Below are 23,596 nucleotides of genomic sequence, written 5' to 3' on the forward strand. Positions count from 1 at the left end.
ATAGGCCAAGCAGCGAATGGGTGGGAGGCCCTATGGCCGAGCACTGAGTGAGCAGAGAGGCTAGACTTCTCCCAGCACCCCCAGAGAAGAAAGAACAATCACTGGATGGGCACTGACTGCACTGCTTTTAACACCTGGGCAAGCCCCATAGCTAAGCATCACCCACCGAAATCCGCTAATTCCCCCACACAAAGAGGCCAAGTACGGAATGTGCGCGGTGGCTGAAGCTGCACACTTCCGTCAATAAAGAGGCCAACCACCTACGTGTCCCATTTGATCCCCGCAGCAGTAGCTATGTCGAGGCCCAGCAAAGACAAACAGTCAAGGAGGTGGGCAGTTCAGGACACATCAGCCTAAACTCTACAATGAATTTAAAACGAAACGAAAACACACAGTTACACACCCCTTAGTTTCGGAAGCACTGACGACATAACAAATAGTAAATCTGCCATATCTCTCCACCCTCTCAACCTGTCTCCACTTCCACTCCTCACCCCTCCCTCCAGCGCCATGAGGCGGCTTACAGTGGCATAGCGCGGATTACGCACCCTCTTTAAATAAATACATCCATTTCCACGCAAAGGCCTGCAAACAAAAAAACACTGGAAATAAAAAAAACACCATCAAAGCCCCCAACCCCACAATAGCCAAACTTACCTGTTTTAGTAAGCAGCAGACCGCAAACACTGCTGGACGACCGCCTCCTGCGACTCAAGCAGTAGTACCTTCTCTTCTGCAGCTAGGCCCGGGCAATGGCGATTGGCGACTCCTTCCTCATGGCACTACCACACCGGCACATAACACTGAGTCACCTGGCAGAGGCGGATCTAACAGTCTCCTTTCTTTCTCCCTTCCAATCCTGGGCCAGTGTAGGGACGTCACAAGACGTGTCTACGTCACGGTCGTCTCTCAGGTACCACTACCTACATTGGCCCAGGATTGGAAGGGAGAAAGAAAGGAGACTGGACTCTGGAGTGACGTCCAAGATGTCCAACAGAAAGGGCCCTTTGCTGCAAAGGGCCCTGTGCTGCGTGAAAGGGGCGGGGCCTGGCACAGGGACCCGGTCGCCATTGGTCTGCCTGGCGACCGTTAGATCTGCCTCTGCTCCAGAACGAGATAAAGTTCCCTCAAGAGCTGAGCAACATCTTCCTGCAAAGCCTTCTGTAGAGAGAGCTTGCGGGACTCGGAAGTGCCGAGTTCCCGTGAGACGCTCAGGAGCGGGGAGAGACGAGAGAGCGGAAAGGCAGACTCCAGCGCGAGCTCCAAGCAGAGAAACCTTCTCCCGGCGCTGCTCCACCGGGAGTGGAGAATCATCATCTCCAGGCACCGTGAGGCCTGCCCCCCACCCTGAAGACATTAAAGACCCACCGGGAGTGGGGAACCATCATCTCCAGGCACCGTGAGGCCTGCTCCCCACCCTGAAGACATTAAAGACCCACCAGCAGTGGAGAACCATCATCTCCAGGCACCGTGAGGCCTGCTCCCGCCCGAAGACATTAAAGACCCACCAGCAGTGGAGAACCATCATCTCCAGGCACCATGAGGCCTGCTCCCCACCCTGAAGACATTAACGACCCACCGGCAGTGGAGAACCATCATCTCCAGGCACCGTGAGGCCTGCTCCCGCCCGAAGACATTAAAGACCCACCGGCAGTGGAGAACCATCATCTCCAGGCACCGTGAGGCCTGCTCCCCACCCTGAAGACATTAAAGACCCACCAGCAGTGGGGAACCATCATCTCCAGGCACCGTGAGGCCTGCCCCCACCCTGAAGACATTAAAGACCCACCAGCAGTGGAGAACCATCATCTCCAGGCACCATGAGGCCTGCTCCCCACCCTGAAGACATTAAAGACCCACCAGCAGTGGAGAACCATCATCTCCAGGCACCATGAGGCCTGCTCCCCACCCTGAAGACATTAAAGACCCACCAGCAGTGGAGAACCATCATCTCCAGGCACCGTGTGGCCTGCCCCCCACCCTGAAGACATTAAAGACCCACCAGCAGTGGAGAACCATCATCTCCAGGCACCATGAGGTCTGCTCCCCACCCTGAAGACATTAACGACCCACCGGCAGTGATTCACCTGCTGTGTGTATATAGTTGCTGTACAGCAAGTGAATAAAAGAATCCGCTACAGCTACACAATCTTCAGAGCCTTCTTATTAAGCAACACCTTCTCTGTGAGGTGGGCCCAGAGGGGATTCCTGGAAACATAGTCAAAAAGCACTGGATAAGTCCATAAAGCCCAAGTACACCGTGGCATTATACCTGTCACAATATGGGGAAAGTCCAAGATTCAAATGAAGTGCTTGCTCTATTCTACCCAGGCCTTCGCAAAACCCGAACTGGGCGGCGAATATTGGATAATAATGCTTCACCCAAATGGTCCATCAGCGACGAACCCCCAAAAGAGATTCCCGTCCACGTCAGCGGAATACAAAATCTAGGACGTGACACTTGTATCTAGACGCTGTGTTGAAGACCTGAATAACGCTGCTTCAAGGAAAAAGTTGGAATCGGGCGTCTATCACCTCGCGGCACCAGGCTCTCCGAGATAGTTGCACTCCCGGGTCCCTTGCATTCAGCACATAAAGTGAAGCTGCCCCATTCCAAAATGTTCATCTCAAGGGCTCTTGGCTCTGAAGGTAAAGCAGGCCTGGCTGCCACAAGAGGACGCCATTTTAAATGATCTTGATGCATAATGCAATCACTCAATGACTCCCAGGTTCTGTCTTCTACCCTGGACTTTGCTGGACTGGTGGCCTTCTTATAAAGCCTTCTGTTATTTTGAACTGTGGCATCAGCATTCCTGTAATAGCCTTTAAGGGAATACAGGAGAGCCAAACAGGGGTGGACTGGCCTATAGGGAAATCATTTCCCGGTGGGTCTCTGGACCCTAGGCCTCTTCTGTATTTTATTTTCAAAGAAAAGGCCTGGGCTTGCTGAAAATATGTCATATGCGGCACTTTGAGAATTATTTTCAGGGCCTCTTTTGGTTCCCAGTCAACCTTTGGAGCCAACTTGCAGTCATACCCTCTGGGAGCCCTACTGCCTCCAGAATCGATAACAGGTGGTTTGTCATGTTAAGAATAACAGGTGGTGTGTCATGTTACGCTACACATGAATGCCCCATGAGAGTCAATGACTTGCTAGCTTCTGCAACAGCGTGTATGGCAGCCAAAACCATATCAAACCTGCAGATGGCTCAAACTCTTCCGTCCCTCTCATCGTTTGGTTGGAATGTACTGAGTGGATTGCTGAAGCTAACAAACTGTTGCAATGACTGCCAAACCAGGCCTGGTGGAGAACAAAGCATTGCGCCTAACTCATAAAACCTACAGAGCCTCTTGCCAGTCTGCCTTCAAAGAGCCGATACAAACTGACCACAGACTCCAAAGGCCGGTATCCGTAAATCAGCTATCCCTCTAGAAAACAAGGTGCAAGAAAATCTCGGCTAATTCCACAGACACCAAAGATGACGGTTCAGGTATTTTGGACTTCAACTCCCATGATTCCAAAACTACCAGTCAGCGAGTGAGGATCATGAGATTCTTAGTCAAAAACATCTAGAGAGCCACAGTAATGCAGCCCCCCCTTCCATACCCTCCCCATGGAGCTTGAAGTCCAGAATTGCACTGAAATATGGCTTGTTCTGCTATGCCCCGTGGCCCCACTCCCCAGAAGGCAAGAATACCTTGTAATTGTGGCCTTCAGTAGTAGCAAGCTTAGTGGCCTCTCCTTCACTAGAGGAACCGGATGGTTCATCTTGAAGTATTGACCTGCCAGCATCCTAACCTGGAGATGGGGAAAGCTACTCTTTCCCATGTACCCCGGAGAAGATACTGGCTGCCCACTCTAGTCCAGATGGTCCCTCCCATTGACACATTTCACCTTGCCAAGAAATCCTTTTGGCCAACGGGGAATCTCTGCCATACTTTGGACAGAAACATTTGTCTCATGGCAGTGCCTCCCTGATGGACCTTCTTCAAGACTAGTAATCCAGAAAACGCACAAAGGGCTCACCCTCCAGAGCACCAAGCTATCTATTATCTATCCATCCATTTCACTCTTGTATAGCGCAAACATTCACCGAAGGCATCATGGCACTAAGAAGATTCCAAACAGCAAAGCGAAAATACATTCAGCGAACAAATAGGTTTTAAAACTGGCCTTAAAAAAAGAAATTGAAATCTGTGATGGTCCGAAGAGGGAACGGAAGCGATTTCCAAAGCCTAGGTCCAGCCGAAGAAAAGGTGCGGCCACCACAGCGTTTCAGATGCTAGCGAGGAACAATAAGAACGCAGGACAATAAGGTAAGATGTTCTCTTGCACACACTGTTTTGGGACTGGGTGCCTCTTTGAAGCAACTAGAGGGGCGCTTTGGTCACCGAGCAGCGTCTGGTCCCAGACCTTCTGGTAAGGAGAGCCCTGTTGGTGTCTTGACTGTTCAAAAAGGTGAAGATTTGGTGCTGCATTGGGCCTGATGCTAGCGTGGTGCCCCACGGTGGCAATAATCCCTCCCTGTGCAAGCTGCCCCTCCTGCCTTCTGCAGTTTAGGAACAGTTTGTGTCCTGAGGAGACTCTTCGAGCCTTTGGGTCAGCCAATGTGCTGTCCTTCCTCCGGTGTACATCGCTACGGACCAATCGACGAAGGTGTTACAGCATCACTAGGACGTCTCGAGCATCCAATCACACTTGCAGCAGGAGCGGCCGGACCTGATCCTTGAATATAATAACCCTTCTTAGTCTCCATCTTTACCAGAGACTTATCATTACCCAGACTATTCATGAGAAAACACTCTGAATGGCTGTTGCTATAGAGGCTTGAAGCAAAGTGATACTCCTGTACATGGCATTTCTTACCAGAGGGGTAAACAAATGCACCCGCAGACACCTGCGCTGGTTACAAGCAGGTGCACAGTACTGCTTAATGTTTTACTGCTTAATCGTGTTATTTATTTAAGGTTTATAAAGCAGAAACTATGGCCCAAAGGCATCAAGGCGCTGAGGGGGAGCAGTTTTACAGAACCGGAGCAACAGCCTAAGGAGCAGTGAGAGAACCAAAAAGATGGGTCTTTAGCAGCTTCCTGAAGGGAAGGTATACGGTCTCAGCTGTCAAATGGAATGGCAAAGCATTCCATAGGGTGGGGCCAGTACTGAGAAGGATCGACCACCTAAACGCTTGCAATGAAAATTGGGAATTTTCAGCAAGATTTGTGTTTCTAGTGGGGTAGTACCTCACCAGTTTTTTCCTCAAATAATGAGGCCCCACATTATGGAGAGCGCAATACACAATACACAAAACCTTGAACTGAATCCTCGCTCCCACAGGCAACCAGTGGAGCTGGGGAAGAGGTCAGTCGTATTCTGAAGGACTTGAAGTCTCGGAATCCGATGCTACGGTTTTCCTAAGTAGATACCGTTGCAGTCATCTACGGACTACATTATAGAAGAGGTTACTAATGTGGTACAATTTTCCAGAGGGAGCAAATGGAGAACTTTACGCAGGGCTTTCAATTTTCTAAAGCCTGCCCCACACATGGTGTTACTTTGCGCTTCACGTGACCCACCAGGTAAAAGGTTCACGGACAGCCTTTTTTTAAAAAAAAACTTTATTTATTGATTGTGGTACACGTCGCCTCATCAACACAACATTCCATACATTTCAGTAACTTAGTTATCAAGTACAGAAATACAGTAAGACATAATATTTACGTAGCCGCTCATTTCAAGGCCCTGCCGGGCTACTACTAGCCGATCCCAATTCGCACAAATATACTCTGAACGGAGCCCAAATGTCTTTAGGTTTACTTGTCCTCGGGAGTGATATTACATACTGTTCCTCACACTCATTGACATACGCCAGTTCTTTGAGAAAGTGATTAATGCGTGGCGCGTGTGTACTCTTCCATTTCTGTAATATACATTTTTTAGCCACTACGCACGCAACGTTAAATAGTCTTCTAGTGACTTCTGAGATCTTCCCAATGTCTCTGAATAGGTATCTTTGGGGTGTTAGGTCTGCTGGGACTTCTGTAATTTCTACTAGAATGGTCGCCACTTCTCCCCAGAATCTGTATATGGATGGGCAGCTCCATTACATGTGAAATGAGTCGGCATGTTCGCTCCCGCATTTCTGGCAGCTGTCAGGGCCATTCCGTGTAAATTTAGCAATTTCTCAGGTGTGTAGTGTAATTTATTTAATACCTTAAATTGGATCAGGCGGAGGCCTGCATTGATGGATACCCTCTTGGTTAGTTCACGGTATCTTTCCCATGACTTGTCCGACAGGGTGGTTCCCAGGTCCGTTCCCAGGAGGCTTTAATCTTATTTAACGTCGGCATGTTTGCCTGCACAACTGCATAGAGCCAGGAGGCTCGTCTGGGAATAGAGGACATCTAGCCTTAAAGGCCATTCGCATCCCGTTATATTGTAGTATTTCCAACTGATCTCTCCCCATCCAAACCTTGAATTCTTCGAGTGTTATGAATTTACCATTGGGGAAGATGTCTTTAATTTTGAATTCTCCCTCTGGGTCCCATGTTTTCTGAACAACAAGGTCATAAGATGGTGCGATGCCGGAGAAGTTCCAGAAGGGGGCTTCCGAGTAATAAGGAGTTTCTAATTGGAGCCTAAAATAGATCCTAGACCATGCATTCACTGTTGTGCTGACTGGGTCGAAGGGGCAGTCATCTTTATGCTTAACTTTAAAGATGATGGAACTCAAGTCGGTCGGGCGTGCTGCGTGTTTCTCTATACAGATGTGAGGTGAGGTGTTCAGGTCATCATGCCAGAATCTGGCAAACTGGGCCTGCACAACCAGGAAATATAATTCAAAATCCGGGGCTGCTATGCCCCCCTTTGTTATATGCCTCCACCATTTTTCCCATTTCATTCTGGCCGCCCTCCCCCGCCCCACACAAACTCTACAACCAAGGATCAGAGGGCTGCGAAAAACTGTCCACCAGGCCATATCGAGATGTTAGTAAAAATATATAATAGCTTCGGTAGGATTACCATTTTTAGTATGGCCACTCGACCAATAAGTGAAATAGGAAGTTTTGCCCACAGGCAGAGTTTGGTGGAGATAGTACTCAATAGGTGTTCATGATTGTCAGTACAGGGAGGCTTTTTCCCCCTGACACGATAATTTCCAGATATCTTATTTTAGTGGGGGACCATTGCAGGCCATGTGTGTTGTTCGGGCACCACGTGGCAGGAGTTAGGGGAAAGATTTCAGATTTAGATCTGTTGGTCTTATAACCTGAGTATTCGGCAAACTCATGTATGTTTCCATCGCCGGGCCAAGATGTATATCGGGTTCCCGGACATACAGCAACGTATCGTCTGCATATAAGGATATTGATTGGGTTAGGCCGGCCATCTTGATGCACCTCTGTCCCTGATGTTCCCTGATGGCTGCTGCGACTGGTTCCATTGTGAGGGCAAACAGTATGGGGGAAAATGGGCATCCCTGTCGCGTGCCCCTTCCCAAACCAAACCAGTCGGACAGCGTACGGTTAGTCAGCACTCTAGCTCTGGGGTCAGAGTACAGTAGCCTGACGCATCTCAGGAAGTACGGGCCAATTCAGAATTTCTCAAGCACTGTAACTAAGTACATCCATGACACCGAATCAAATGCTTTTTCAGCGCCTATTGATACAGCTACGTCCCTGGGCTTCAGGTTTTATCTGGGCCATGATTCCAAACAGTCTCCGGAGGTTTAGAGCCGTAGACCTGGTGGGAATGAAGCCACACTTATCTGGGTGTACTAATATAGGCATATTTGGTAGGAGTCTCGTGGCCAGGATTTTAGCAAAGATTTTGGCATCGCAATTTATTAGGGACAGGGGTCGGTAGGAGGACATCTCGTTGGGTGGTCGCCTAGGTTTCAAGAGCACTGTTATTATAGCCTCTCTCATTGATGGCGGAAGGGTTCCTAATTCTATAGCTTCCTCCCACACCGACAGCAGCACCGGGGCCAGTTCCTCGTCTAGTTCCTTGTCCAACTCTGCTCCTAATCAGTCTGAGCCCAGTGCTTTGCCACTGGCCAACGACTTGATTGCTTCTGTGATCTCATCAGTGGTTAAGGGTTGGTCAAGCACGAGTTTGTATTCTATGGGCAGTGTCGGGAGAGTGATATTGTCGAGGTACTTTCTTACATCATTGGCTGATTTCAACTCATGATTAGAGTATAGTTCTGAATAAAGCCGGGTAAATTCTCTATTTATCCCCTCTTCGCTAGTGACCACTGTGCCGTCCCCTGTTAGTATGCTGGCGATCAGTGTGTGCTGTCTCTCGGCTTTTAACAGGTTGGCTAAGGTATGACCTGCTCTATTCCCTTTGCCGTATCTGCGTACTCTGAGCGGGGTTGACATATAGAGCAGTTCCCTAGTTGCTAGTTTATTGAATTCCAGTAGACTGCTGTTAATGTCTGAGAGGGTTTTGTCTTCATGCGTAGCTGTGTATCGCACTTCCAGGTCTCCCAAGCGTTTCTCCATCTCCGCCAGTTCCACCCTGACTGACTTCAACATACCCGTGGACTTAGAGATCAATATTCCTCTCAACCATACCTTAAAGGTTTCCCAAAGGGTTGAGTTCCTATCCACTGAAGCCCTGTTGGTATCAAAGAAGTGTTCCACCTCTATATGCAGTGCATCAGCTACCGCTGGGTCCTTAAGAATGTCTGGTGGCATCCTCCATCTCCTAGTCGGGGGTTTTACATTTTCTAGTTTCATTTCCACTGTGATGGGGGAGTGGTCTGACAGTTATCGATCTGGTGCATGAGATATGCGGATACCAGACAGTAATCTATTCTAGACTCAGTGTTGTGCACAGAGGAGTAAAACGTGTATTGTCTCTTATGTGGATGTAGCAATCTCCAGGCATCAACCATTGTCAATTGTGATAGGATTTGTTGTAACATTGCTGCAGTCTTGGAGGGAGTTTGGTGTTTGGTAGTGGAACGGTCTCGCGTGATATCCATGATGGTGTTAAAGTCTCCTCCCCATTGGATCTGTTCACACCCCATGTAGCCTATTTCATGTACCACGTCTATGTAAAAATCAGGGTCATCTAAATTCGGGCCATAGGTATTTGCTAATGCCATCTCCCTCCCCGCAATGCTACCCCATACTATGGCATAGCGACCCTGAGTGTCTATTTTGCTCTTACCAAATCGTATTCAGTGTAATATCTATGTTGCCCCCAGTTCTTCAAGAATTCTGCGTTTACCTTCCGGAGTGCATGAGTTTCTTGCAGCATGATCACCCGAAGATTATGCCTAGTGACGTAGGCTCCCACCTTGCTCGATTTAGTTCGGTTATTCAACCCTCGAACATTCCATGTAAGAGGTTTTAGCTTCGGCCCCTGAGTCATCGCTCTAGTGTGTGCCATGACTGTGTGTCTTTACTGTGTTCCTTATCCCAGTATTTCTTGGAAGCATGTCATGTACAGCGGCGCGACCACAAATTGTAACTTGCAGGACCCCTCCAACTGGATCCCAGAACCGTATCCCCCTCAACTCGAATCCTGTACAACTCAACATATCGAAGTCTCATATGGCAATTTGACCCCCCCCCACCCGCATCTTCTCCCCCAACATGACGATGCTGCCCGATAACTCTCGGAACCTTCCCCATGGCCATTCCCCAAAACTGATGGAGCTTTCCTGAGGCTAGCCTGCTGCAGCCATCCGGCTTACACTGCCAGGGGCTCACGGCTCGAAGCTACAATAAACCTGTGTCCAGGGCGTTCTCTGCAAGTGTTCCTGTCTTCCTGTGACAGGGATTAGAAGGTTTACTCCGGTCAGTCTGCTGAGTCTCGCCTCTCCTTTCCCGGCTGTGGTCCAGCGTTTTGATCAATTACCCGGTCTCTGGGAGGCAACGGGATAGAAGCCTCCACGTATGGCATGGCTTCTGTGGGGTTTTCAAAAAAGTGGGCTCTACCACCATACTGGATTCTGATCTTCGCAGGGACGATGAGGGCATAAGGTACATTGCGCATCGGCAGTTGTTTTTTCACTGATTGGCCTGTACACCAGTGGAGAAATCTGGGTATATATGAATTCTGTTATGCTCAAAATGTAGAGTGCCTTTCTCTCTGGACAGTCTGAGTATAGCATCCCTGTCCCTGTAGTTGAGGAGAAGTGCTATTATGGTGTGAGGTGGTGCCCCTGGTTTCGGCGGTGGAGCCCGAGTGCGGTGTGCCCTCTCCACGAGGAAATGTTCCGAAAAAAGATTCTGCTCCCAGGATATCCTTCAAAAGGTTTTCCACTTGTCGCTCCATGTCACCCTTGCCAAAACTTTCCGCAACTCTAACAATCCGGATGTTATTCCTTTGAGATCTTGATTCATAATGTTCACACTTACTTTGGGTTTTGCGTAGTTCTGTTTGGAGTTGGGCTATGTCATGGCCATGTTGTGAAATTGTGTCTTCGTTCGTGCTTATTCTACTCTCCGCTTCTGTGACACGCATGCTCTCCTTCTCCACTCTAGCTTTCAGGGATCCAATCGTTGCCACTATGTCATCCAGTTTGACATTGACCACCATAAATCCGTTCTGGACCAGTGTTGCTAGGCGCTCCAAGGGGTCTTCTTCCTGTCTGTCGGGTGCCTGTTGCATCCCGTCGGCCGCCCTGTGTGGTTGGGAGCTGGCGAAGGAGTCCATTGGGCTGGTCTTTTTCCCTTCCTCTCGGTGCGGCCCATGTGTTGTAGTGTATGGTCTTAGAGTGCACTGTGTTCTCCCACGTATTAAAGTCAGCCTTGTATTTGTTCTATGGAAAGGGAGCAGATAGTATGGAAGCACTTACTCCTTTACACCCCCTACTTGCACCGGGTGTTTGCACCCTTGTTTTGTTCCTTCTATCGGAGTGGAGATCTCTGCCAGGCGGACCCCCAAAGTCCGATCAGGATGTTTATCTCAATGCGGTTCTCAGTGGGGCGCCTCCCTGCACCACTCTGGGCGAATGGAGTTTAGTCCAGCCCCTGTAATTCAGAATGTCCTTAGGGCACCGGTAGCCACACCACACCACACCAGGGGTTGTTATTATCCGATCAATGTTGTTTCACCATGGGCCGGGGGTGCAGCTCCCCGCGCCCCCTTCGTAGTGCCAGCGCGGGCCCACAATGGTCACTCCCAGTGATCCCCCACCACGTTCCGTATGTTATACACCCAGAGCCTTGTGATTGTCCAGTCGTTGTTTCAGTACTGGCTCATGGCGAACAGTAAGGAGCTTCCTCCATGGTCCCCCACCACGTTGGGTACAGTTTCCGCCTTGGTGTTTATTGTTGTGGTGGAGGGGTTCCTTTTCCCACCTCGCCCCACTTACTTGTTGTGAGGGGCAGGAGTTTGCCTCCCCGCGTGTCTCCACTCCGCTCTGAAGTGTCTCCGTCGTAGCACCTCCGCGGGGAAGCAGGGGGCGGTCCTCCGGCAGCAGCTGCAGCGTCCCGCGTCGTGCGCCAGCCAGAGCCGTGCACAGCTCCTCTGGCGGCTTCGTCAGATTTATGCTTCTCCCCCTCTGTTTATTCAGCTTTGGTCACCCGCGCTGTCCTCCAGAGGCGGCACCACGCACCAGGCTGGGGGGCGGCCGCACTATGTTTATTGCCGGGGCTCTGCGATATGGCATTCACTGCAACGCCCCTCCCCCACTGCGGCCTGTTCTTCCTCACCACACCTCAGGCACACAGCGAATGTCCTGCGGAGCTGCTGGGCGTCTACGCCAATTCCTCACGGCCGCCAAAGCGCTTCGGGCAGGATAGCATAGCGATCTAGCCACGTATACGCCCAGCTTTTTCAGGGTTTGTCCAGGAATCCTTCCGACACAGGAATCTTCCTTCTTTAAGCGTCTAGAACGGCATTGGAAGGATATATTTTGAGCAGGATTTTCGTTCGAGCCGGAGCTCGCCTTTCAGGCAGCCATACTCGATGTGCGCAACAGCGCCCCCCACACCCAGCCTTTTAATAGAAGCACAGGGTACCGCACAGGGGCCAAGGGATTCTGGCCAATATTGTGCATTCCAAAGATGGTCACTACCCTTCGGACCAACCACCAACATTAGTGAATTTGGGATGCGTGTATTTTGGGTGGGACGGGCATCTGAAAGTGCATATCGCCAAGGCACACCCCCACATACCCTTTCTGCATTAAACACAAAAGTCATGCGCTAGCACCACTCATCGCTTGATTCAGGAAAGGTTCAGAAAATCGGGCCCTATACATTTGCAGAAACTCCATTATGTGTTATGCTGTATTAGCATTGGGTGCAGGGAGACAGAAAATCCAGTTGCTCGGATCGCGGGTTGAATCCCATAATCCGAGATGGCCTTCAGAGCAGCCTGATGGCTGCTTCCTCTGCCCGGCATCTCCCCCCCCCCCTACACTTCCCTCGAGGCTTTCAAATCCATTCCCACCCCCGCCCCATATGCCAGATTTTCTCGGCGGCAGTGCCCAGCCACCGCCGCTGCTCCATGTCCACCACGGCCGAACACCAGCATTCCCACGGCCTTCAAGATGTATTTTACCACCCAGATGCAGGCTGGTGTGGTGATTAGGTTCTGTGGTAGGTCAGAAGGACGCAGATACTGCAAGGACATGGTTCAGGACATTTCTATTAACGTAAGAGAAGGTCTATCTTTCCCTGTCTCCATGGTAGGGCCCTGCCTATATTTCTAACTAAGGTGCTTATCCGTCAGTCATGAATGTCCAAAACGAAAAGGTCTGCCGTCCAAAACGACCCTAACCGACCCAAGCACTATGTAAACTAACGTATAGGTGGGGAATGACTCCCTCCTCCTGAGGGTACTTCTAGTTCCAGTCTGTAGGATTCGTCACTAGTAGGAAATCCCCAAACATTCTCTTGGGATGTCTTGAATCAGTCTCTCTAACTCTTCAAGTGCGTTATAATTTTCCCTTATAGAACTCCCTTCTGTCAGAACAGCCTGTTTCTCTTGGTTGTATTTGATAAAAGAAATAAAAAAATAAAAAAAAAAAAAAAAAAATCGCTGGTACATTCAAAGACAGTGACTCAATTATTGTTTTTGTTGTTAAAAGCACTAAACACCTTTCCGAACTTGTTTTTGGACTGGTGCAATTATATAAACAAACGCCAGTCCCAGAATATGTGGGGGAAGTGTTGGATAGTGGCTTCATTGAGTCCCCCCAAAGTTTATTTCCAGCGATTAAATCACTGGATACTGTTTCTCTTGGCCAGTTGTGGATTGTTTTATTTTGGTCTATTGACCTCTTGTTCAGCTTCACTTTTCTGATTTCTCTACACTCAGATTCACTGGAATGTCTCCTTTTATATTCGCTTCTTCTTGTATATATTGGCTTGTGACGACTCTCCCCGTTTCCCAAGGTATTGTTATCAACAATTGGTTTCTCTCTGTATTATTCTTCACTCTTTCATTATTTGTTCTTATATCCTCATAGTTTTAAACCATTTCCTCAAAGGGGAACTTTATCTCGTGACTTCTACAGTTTTATTTGCTTAACATACTGATTGCTTCTGGTCAGGCTGTTATATTAGTTCTCTTCAATATTATGCGGAGAAATGCTTTCCGGTGCATTGTTCCTTTGGGACCTCTCCTCCGGTCTCCTGCAGTCGTAGCCTGTACTTTGGCAGTGTGCTTCTCCTTCAGTGTTCTCTCCTTTTTGCAGTACTTTTGTCCATTGACAAGGTGTCGGACACTCTGTGTCCTTTGATACACGGCAATGTCAGTGACATTGGAGGGACTGACTGTCCACCAGAGGGTTCTCGTGGTCTTGCCGCCACCTCCGTTCGGGCTCCTGCCCCATTGGAGTTCTCCTGCTCGGCTGGCGTCCTGGCTCCGGAGTCCTAGCGTTCACCTTGGGTTCCTACTCAGCGCCCCAGGATCCTGCTTCTAGCGAGTTTCAAGCTTGTGCTGACTCTGCCTTTCTCATTTCTGTATGTTGGGTGACTATTATTTAACCTACTCGTCCCCGTTTATGGGTAATTAGGTTTTAAAGGGAGATTTATTTGAACATTTATAAAGCGTATGTAACCCAGAGGTATCCAGGCGCTTGAACTTAAGAATTTGGTTACAAACATGTGATTCATCTGATACAGGGTGTACAAGTTACATAGAATGTCTCGCACATACATTACATGGAATTACATTTGCAACATTTTCAGGGTTTTCATTTGTTAAGCAGGCAGCACAATTAACTCTTTAGATGTCCCTTGCCTGTACGATTCTGGCTTCTATTCACTGCAGCCGCCCGCCCGGAGGCATCCCATCTTCCCAATTGTTAGGAGTTTCTGTAGTTGTGGAACACATCTTGTAGGCGATGATCTGGCTGCCCCTAGGTAGCTCCTCCCAGTAACTGGATTCATTGTCCCCAAAGAAAGTCTTGCCTAGACCCCTAGGGAGGGTGATGCGGAGCGAGCTCACCTCCCTAGCCTCACAAGGGGGGAGGGGTGTTCCCCTTTCTGGAGAAGTGGCAAATTCCTTTGATTCGTCACAGTTCTCAGCCTCAGATTATCAACATGCTTTGCTCAACAAAATGTCCGGCATTGCACACAAGTGAATCCAATTAGCACTGCAGTTGATGATATATGCATGACCGATGTGGTGGACGACCATACAACCATCAAAGGCAGGTAGAGGACACCATTATTCTGGGGGCACCCTCATTAAATGAGGCTAGATCAAAGGGGATACCACAAGAGAGTACACCACTGGATCTGCAGCCACAATTGGCACTGATAACCACCACACAAGTCGCCATAGAGCTGCATAGCTGGTATTTCCCACACATTAGGACTTAAGTACATGGTCTTTTCACCATTAGGGTGTCACGGCAGTGTTGCAGCCTGTTACACCATGATCAATGCACAGAAGTCACTGGTCTCTGCCTGGGCGCAACCGGTATTGTGAGGGAAGGAGGAGCGAGGGATGGAGAGAAACAGTTGACAAAGGGATACTTTTGAGGCACTCTGCCAATATCCGAATACACTCACCAATTTCCTTCAGCTCCAACTCCTCCTCCACGTTGGCCGCCAGTAACTCGTTAACCTTGCTGACGATCCAGCCGAAGACCCTGCCGTAGGCCACCTTGGCGATGGAATCGCGGGCATCTCGGATGAAAGGAGACACAATCAAAAGCCGTAAACACTCCAACCGTTAAGAGTCCACTTAGATAACTACTCAAGAGGAACATCTGCAGTCAACTCACAACAAGAAACCCTAGAAAGAGAGGATGGACTTTGTGAACTGAGAGTCCCTAGCCTTCACAGAATGTTTTTGCACAGTGAGAAGCATAATATGCGACTGCCCAAGGGTCATAAAATGCAACAGCACACCACTCAGATGGGTCTTCTCTTTGGAAGGCTGTACCCTGAGTTTATGCTTTCAGTTTTTAGTCCACATATCTACCATGTTTTAGCATTGAAACCATTGTAGGAAATATTCAGACAGCCATTGGAGAGGCTCAAGGTCCACAAGAACCAGTGAAGTAATGTAGAAAGGCTGAGACAGAAAGGTCTTGCGGTCGTTGCAGCACAAACTGCTCAGCCATGTGCTTTTGCACAGGCATCCTTCGGGGGATGCTCTGCCGTTGCTAAATGTGTTACTTTAAGTTATTTCTGATAGAAATTGACATCCCTGATCTTCAAATAAATACAACGTGAGAGAGGGTATGCCCAGACGTGGGTCCTTTGCTCGCTGCGCCATAGGAAATCAAGCTTCACTTCACTGAGGAGGCCCAACAAGGCCGAAACATGTCTGGGGTTGCTGGTGTTTCCATGCAGAGGGGACCTAGCCTAGCAGTTCAGGCTGGGCTGCTACCACTGGCGTAACAGGGGCCCCCCGCATCACCCACGGTGCGGGGGGACCCCAACCACATGTCATGGGAGGGTAAAAAAAAGTTTTTGAAACATTTTTTTTTACATTTCTTTTTTAATTCACTCTGCTTTTATAAAGAAATGATAAAGAAATTAAAGAAATTATAAAGAAATAAATTATTTCTGTAACAAAAATAATTTCTTTATAAAGGCAGAGTGAATACAAAAAGAAACCACCTTTTTGAAGTCCCGGGGCTCCTCCCACCCCATGAGATTAAGACCCCAGGCTGGAGGCCTCCATGTCATGGGATGGAGGCAGCCCTATAACTTCAAAAATAAATACTTTATTTTTGAAGTCACTCTGCCTTCATAAAGAAATTATTTCTGTTATGGTTCGGTCCTTAACGGAAATAATTTCTTTATGAAGTCAGAGTGACTTCAAAAAGAAACAATTTATTTTTGAAGTATTATGGCTCCCGTCAACCCTATGACGTGTGGTTGTGTGAGTGCATGGTGAAAGAGTGCACACAAATGAATGGGTGGCTGGGTATGCGTGTGTGCGTTTACGGTGAAAGGATGTGCACTTAAATGTATGGGTGGCTGCCTGGGTGTGCCTGTATGGTGAAAGGGTGCAGACTTAAATGTATGGGTGGCTGCCTGGGTGTGCCTGTATGGTGAAAGCGTGCACACTTAAATGTATGGGTGGCTGCCTGGGTGTGCCTGTATGGTGAAAGGGTGCAGACTTAAATGTATGGGTGGCTGCCTGGGTGTGCCTGTATGGTGAAAGGGTGCAGACTTAAATGTATGGGTGGCTGCCTGGGTGTGCCTGTATGGTGAAAGGGTGCACACTTAAATGTATTGATGGCTGGGTGTGTGTGTGTGTGTATTTATGGTAATTGGTGTGTGTGCTGTTCAGGGGCGCAACAAAACCTACATTTCAGGGGGGCTAACCCTTCAAATGTTGGGAGAGGCCCTAACTTCACGTGTGGTGGGGGAGGAGCAAACATATTTGTGTGGGGGCATCCAACTTCTTTACGCATTTTAATTAGACTATTCTAGTGCAGTCTCAATGTTAGAAGCAGTTAACTTTCTCCTTTAAATTTGAAAGCACCCACTTATGGACTGCTGTGAGAATGACTGGTCTCCTGTTCCCTCTCTACCCTTCCAATCACTTCCCTGGCATGCAAGTACTAAACCCACATCACAATTTTAATTGGGCATTTGAATGCAAGTACTAACAGTGAAATGCTGTACGTTAATTGCTGGGCCGGGCCCTGGTTAACAGCGAAACCCAGGTGCCGTTTAGAATCGGTGTCCTTTTCTGTCTGGCAACTGCTCTGTAGGTCAGCCAGGTCAAGTCAACATAGCCCACAATTTCAGGGGAGGTGGGGGAGTGCTGAAGCCCAGTCAGCTCAATGGTGTTGCACCACTACTTGTGATTAATGCCTTGATTACGTATTGGTAATCTGCATTAGTCCTAGCCCTATTCTTCCTCATCCCAGTACTTGTGTATGAGGCAGTACTTGTGTATGAGTCACTATGCCTCATACACAAGTACTGGGATGAGGTAGAGGTACATGAAGGTAATGCCGGATTTAGCTACCTGTAATCTTCATTACTCCTAGTCCCACTTTTCCTCATCCCAGTGCTTACCTATGAGGAAAGGAGCCTCATACGTAAGCACTGGTACAAGGAAGAGGGACGTTGAGGTAATTCTGGGTCAATGAGCCAATTTTGGAGGTTGTGGTAGGGGATAGGAGGGAGAGGGGATGTGTGGGGGGGTTGCACAATAAATCATAATGGTCGACCATGTCCATGCTAAGCAGGCATGACATGTGGCATTAGTGGCTAGAGAGGCATTTTGGTGCAGCCAGTCTAGTCATTCCTCAGTTTGGTATGACTTTTTTTAACTGGGCATTTCTGATAAAGCAGTCCTGCTAAGTGGAATTACCTGGCTAGACTGGCATTTGGGTTCTACCAGTCTAGGCGTTTCTTACTGCGGCATTGTATATTTTTCTGGGCATCTGTGATAAAATTATGATATAATATGATAAGTCATATATAACGCGCATGTACACAAGTGTTTTAGGCAAGACAAGGGAAGGAAAACAGAGGGAAGACAAAACAAATGATCTTACTAGGCCTTGTGCAAGTGCGAGAACGAGAAGTGCAAGGGGAAAGGGAGGGGGGAAGGGACAACAGAGCAGCAATGCTCTGAGTAAGTGCAGCCAGGGCAGCGCGGCTCTGGGTAGTGCAAGGAGAACAAGGGACTGTAGAGTTACAGTTACAGCCCTTAAGTGCGTGGTAGGCCCAGAGGCAGTGCAAGGGTGACTGATCAAGAAAGTGCCTGGATTCAGTGAGACTGAGGTTAGCCAAGCAACCAGTTGGTACAGCAGACAGGTAGGTCATCAGGGGAGGGAGAGAGAGAAAGCAGAGAAGAGAAATGTTTTGAGCTGCTTCTGGAACTTCAGGTGGTCCGGCTCAAGTTTGGGAGAGGCAGGGAGGCCATTCCAGAGGAAGAGACTTGCAGAGGAGAAAGATCTACCCCCACTGTCTGCCTGGAGAAGCATTTTACCCGTAAGGCTTGAGAATGAAGGTATTTTGGAAGAGCGCATTGGATGTAGTGCAGTCCACGGCCCCAGAAAGCCTTGTGGACAATGCAAAGGGTCTTGAACTTGATCCTTGCAGCCACTGGGAGCCAGTAGAGACATTTAATGGCTGGAGACATCCGGTCCTTGGGCATGAGGCCAAGGATAAGTCTCACAGTCCTGTTCTGGATTGTGCATAGGGCGGACAGTAGAGGAAGGCAGATTGAGAAAGTGGCTGTTGCCATTGTCCAGCCTAGAGAGAACCAGGGCTCTAGAGAGAGTGAGCTTCTCGGGGAAAGTGAGAAAGGGAAGAGTCCCTTTGAGGAGGTGCAGCTGGTAGTGGGACTTCTTGGTGACGTCTGAGATGTGAGGAGAGAAAGAGAGTAGAGTTGAAGATGACACCAGGAATGAGCGAGAAAGGAGAGGAGGCTGAGGGGACCCTGAAGGAAAGCTAATTGTCATCCCCAAAACACTGAAAGAGGAGAAGGTAAAGATCAGGTGGACCAAAAGGGCAAAGTAGAGGTTGAAAAACGAGGGTGAGAGGGTAGAGCCCTAGGGAACACCACAGGTAGAAAGAGGTGGCATAGAGAAAGGGACCAAATTGGACCTGGGAAGGGCAGTCCAAGAGGAAGGAGGCCAGCCACTCCAGGGCCTGATCCGTGATACCCAGGTTCTGGGCATCACAGATGGCGTGGTTGACCATGTCGAAAGTAGAGGAAAGTTCAAGGAGGATGAGGACAGAAGGAATACTGGAATCGAGGTTAGAGATCAGATCTTCACAGGTGTTCAGGAGAGCAGTTTCCATGCCTATGGCAGCTCTGAAGCCAGATTGATGGTCATGGAGACCACCAACAGATTCAGTGTGGAGAGCAAGCTGGGAGATGGACAGCTTTTCCAAGAGTTTGACAGAGGGGAAAGAATGATTACAGAAATCGGCCAAGGCTGGAGCAAGGGTGTCAATATGGTCCTTGACGGTTCCAGGGGAGCAGGCGAGCACCTGTTTTGACGACACTTCCATAGATGGGACTTGTCTGGAAAGCTTGTCAGTTGTTAGAGATAAAGAGGAGAAAGGAGGAGGAGAGTGAGAGATGGCCAAAGGGGGGCAGAGAGAGGAAGAGGAGATAGTGGACAGGATGTCTTGAGTTTTAGCAGAGAAGCGAGAGACTAAACCCATGCATGGGGCCTGTTGAGGGAACTGGGAAGGTAGAGACCGCAACAGGATTAGCCAGTTGCTTGCAGATTTTAAAGAGTTTGGCTGTGTTGTTAGAGGCCACAGAGACGCAAGTTTGAATGTGGGCTCTCTTCTTGATGAGTGTTATTGCCTCGTCTGGCATTTTGGTGCAACCGGTCTAGGAATGTCCAAATGTGGCCTGGCATGCTTTACTGTAATGTTATTGCGTGTCTACACTGGTCTACATTGTGCAGCCAGGTGGACATGTTTTCATTGTGGCATGCATTTTTAATAGCAAACATTAATGTTCTTGTGCACTGTTGGTGACTTGCATGTATTGGATTGGTGTTACCCTACTAAACAATAGCAAACACTCTGGCTCTTTAGCCAATTTTTCTCAGAAAGTGTCCTGTATATTACATTGAAACACATATATCTTTATCCTAGTGCAGTGTGCGGCATACCCCTTCAGTAGCACGTTTGTGCGTATTGCGCAAGCGTGGTAATCTAGGCCGGCCGAGAGTGTGGCGTGACCCGTGATTTGTTGCCGAGTTGGGGGGGGGGCCCCCTCAGCATGGCTCGAGCCCCAGATCTTGTGTTACGCCACTGGCTGCTACCATTGGTGGCAGTACCCGACTGATTTGCATATGGCTGGACCCCATTTGTAATGGCGCAGATGGGCTAAAAAAACAGCGCTGTGGAAGGTTGCGCAGAGCAATGCCAGTGGTTCAGATTCATTGAAAACCTTACACCCATCACTTTTTTGGTTTCCGATCACCTAATCCACCAGGTCTGGGTACCCCTGTGGCAGCAGCAGGGTCAGCCACCTTCAGAACATGCCTCGGTGCGGTTAAACCACTGAAGTCAAACTGGCACAGTATTTGTACTGTAGACAATATCAATCTAAACGTTAAGCACAATTTGCATCTTTTATCGTCATAAGCCGCAGGCCATCAGTCACATGGGTCGAAGGTAGAGTCGTTTCTGAGGCCAATTTTAGGCGCACGCCGAGGGCCCTGCCAGCATGTCGCGCCAAGGGGCATTGGAATATCCCTGACGCCTTCCATCTGGCCCCATTGCAAGTCAATTGCGGTTGGGAGGGGGCAAAGGACATCGTTCGCCAAAAATGGCACTTCAAAATAATATAAATGTTTGAACTCCTGCTTTTCTTTGCGTTCCACCGGTCTTTATTTAGCTTTTTTAAATTCAATTTTGTATTTCGTTTCTACAACTTTTCTATAAGAATTTCAAAGAAATACTAAGCATAAACCTTGCAATACAGCTGCGTCTTCTATTCGGAGTTAATTTAGCTTGGTGAGAGAGTAACATCTACATTATGCCACTAGATGGCGCCATGCGCTAAATTTAGCGTGCACAAGACGGGAACTTTTGACAGCAGCCAGGAGGAGGGCTGGTTTCCCACGGCCGCAGAACCCCACATTCTGCGGCCGCGGGGCCTGCCGTCTGCCACGGGAAACTGGCGGACCCGGATCCCCACTGTTGCTTCGGCCTCACCGCAGTTATTCATGAGCACGCTGCTGCAGCCACCGGGGCCTGCAGTTTGCCACAGGAAGCGGGCACACTCCACTGCGGTTTCTGCATTGCAAAGAATTACACATGCACACGCCGCTGCGTCAACGACTGAAAGAGCATTGCAAAAGGTCGACCCACACTTCTGAGAATTCAATGAAAAAAGGACTCGCAGGCAAAAGGTTTTCTAAAATAAGCGGATGCCGGGAAGGGCCCGGGAGCGGCTTTGGAGGCAATGAAAAGAGCGGCCTGCTGTTTCTTGACTTCTGTAGTACAGGCTGCCTGAAGGCTGTAGTACAGGCTGCCAGAAGGAGCTGTGTCTTCACTTCTGTAGTACAGGCTGCCAGAAGGAGCTGTGATGATCTACCCCCGGGGTCCCTGGCTCAGCGTCGGACCGCGGGAGGGCAGGCCTCTGGTGCGAAGCGCGGGGAAGATGGGCGCAGCAAAGAAACACGCGGACCACTTCGATCAATGCATAAACCCGGACTGGCGTTATGACGCCCGTTCCGGTGATTCCTTTATTTCCTGTGTGTCACGTGACCCTCGATTGGCGGGGCACGTGACACCACATTCCTCCCCAACTTGGAGGTGTTTGCACAGTTATCAACAAACGCACATTTTAACTGGTCTTTTACATAACTTGGCATACATCTTGAATAAACACAACTTATTGACTGAGCTTAGAGTTCACCTTAGTGAGGCTTCGGCCGGCCTATTCTGTCCACGACATATCCATTTAGGCAGGACGGTTTGGGCCTCTCTCTCAGAAGATACCGGGTGTTCCTTTTCTCCGGTGCGTCCGTCCTTGGAGTCTCGGCTTTACTTCTCTCTCTTTGCTGGTGTGGACTGTCTGAGATTCCGGGAGTAGCTGGACTTCCCGGTGCCACTTGGCCGGGGGGTGAGTGTGGCGCCTCCGCTTCTTCCCTAGACGGCATCGGTTGTTCTTCCCACAGTTCTGGGGATACCTTCCTAAAGTGGGACACGTTCCTTGTCACTGTCTCCCCCCCTCGGGTGGCTGTGACCATGCTGTGGTTTGTGGTACTAACTGTCCATGGCTGGAGCTCGAAGTTGAGGGACATTTTCTTAGGCGGGGCTCGATTCTTGACAATGACGGTGTCCCCTGGTGTCAGCTCTCTGTGGCAGGCTCGTCTGGCGATGCTTTCTTGCTCATTTCGCCTCAGCTGCGTGGCATCCATGGCAGGGATGTCTGGTTCTGGAGCTATCCACTGGGGGTGTATGGGTAGTTCCGCCTGTATGGGTACGCCAAGCATGAGGGCTGCCGGGCTGATCCCCGTAGAGGAGTGCGGGGTTTGCCTGTGTGTTCTCAGGTACCGGTACACTGTTTTCAGCCACGGGCGTCCCTGTTCTTTGGCGATTCTGATGACTTTGTTGAGTGACCCCATGAATCTTTCAGCGTCACCGTTCGCTTGGGCCATCTTGGGGTGATTCGCTGGTGTTTGACGTTTACTTCTTTGAAGTACTCGCGCAGCTCTTGACTAGTGAAGGATGGTCCGTTGTCGCTTTTCACTTTCCTCGGTATTCCATGTGTGGCAAATATCTTCTCTAGTGTGAGGATTGTGGTCTCTGCGTTAGTAGATGTTACGTGTTCCACTTCCGGGTATCGGCTAAATTCATCGATCACTACGAGAAGATACCCTTCGCCGGCAATTGTGCAGTGGTCCATGCTGACAGCATCCCAGCGTTTGCAGCTTCTTGGGGTGCTGCTAATCGGTTCGGGGTGTTCTGGTCTTCTGGATGCTTGGCATGCTGCGCAGGATTCGACTAACTCTACTACCTTTTGCTGTATGTTGGGCATCCACATCCGGGACTTGAGATATGCAGTGGTTTTGACGATGCCTTGATGACCACTGTGCGCTAGGCGGAGAGCTCTATCTTCTAGGGACTCGGGCAGTACGATTCTATGTCCTTGGAGTAAGATGCCTTCTGGGGCTACCGAGAGCTCATGTCTGATCCCAAACAGAGCTCTGAGTTTGACTTGGGCCGACGCAGTGCGCTGGGCCATCGACGTGAGATAGTTCTTCCAATTTCCTGATCGGACGGTGGCAGTGGTATGCTGCAGGATGGTGTCTGTTTCTGTTTCACTGGCTACTTCCTGTAGGGTCAGGGCCCGCGGCCTCGTGCAGGCGACTATGTGACAGACGTGTTCGTCGGTTTCCTTCGCTTGGCGCCGTTCTCCGTCAGTGGCAGGCCGCGGGACAGGTAGTCTGCCGGGTTGTCTGTCCCTGGGCAATACTCAACCTCGATGTTGTACGGTTGTAGCTGCAGCATCCATTTCTCGATGTGTGCTGGCGGGTGAGGAGCGGATCCCCGGAAAATTGGGATCAGAGGTTTGTGATCTGTGAGGACTTTTGCTTGTTTGCCTAACAGGTACACTTTGAAGTGACGGCATCCCCATAAGATGGCTAGTGCTTCTCTCTCTATGTGCGCGTAGTTCTGTTCAGGTTTTGTAAGCGCTCGGCTGGCGAACGCGATGGGG

At 49.4% G+C, this 23,596-nt stretch overlaps 1 protein-coding gene across 2 annotated transcripts in view; it reads right to left on the reverse strand.

Moving 5' to 3' along the window:
• LOC138511235 (myosin-IIIb-like) overlaps positions 1-23,596 on the reverse strand; it is a 686,303-nt gene that overhangs the window by 173,430 nt on the left and 489,277 nt on the right. For both annotated transcript variants that reach the window (XM_069626778.1, XM_069626777.1), the window contains exon 10: positions 14,989-15,105. In XM_069626778.1, the coding sequence (XP_069482879.1) occupies positions 14,989-15,105 (117 nt within the window). The remainder of the gene's footprint in view (positions 1-14,988; positions 15,106-23,596) is intronic.

The sequence above is a fragment of the Ambystoma mexicanum genome, chromosome 6p, assembly GCF_040938575.1.
Source record: "Ambystoma mexicanum isolate Mex_15411 chromosome 6p, UKY_AmexF1_1, whole genome shotgun sequence".
Taxonomy (NCBI): Eukaryota; Metazoa; Chordata; class Amphibia; order Caudata; family Ambystomatidae; genus Ambystoma; species Ambystoma mexicanum.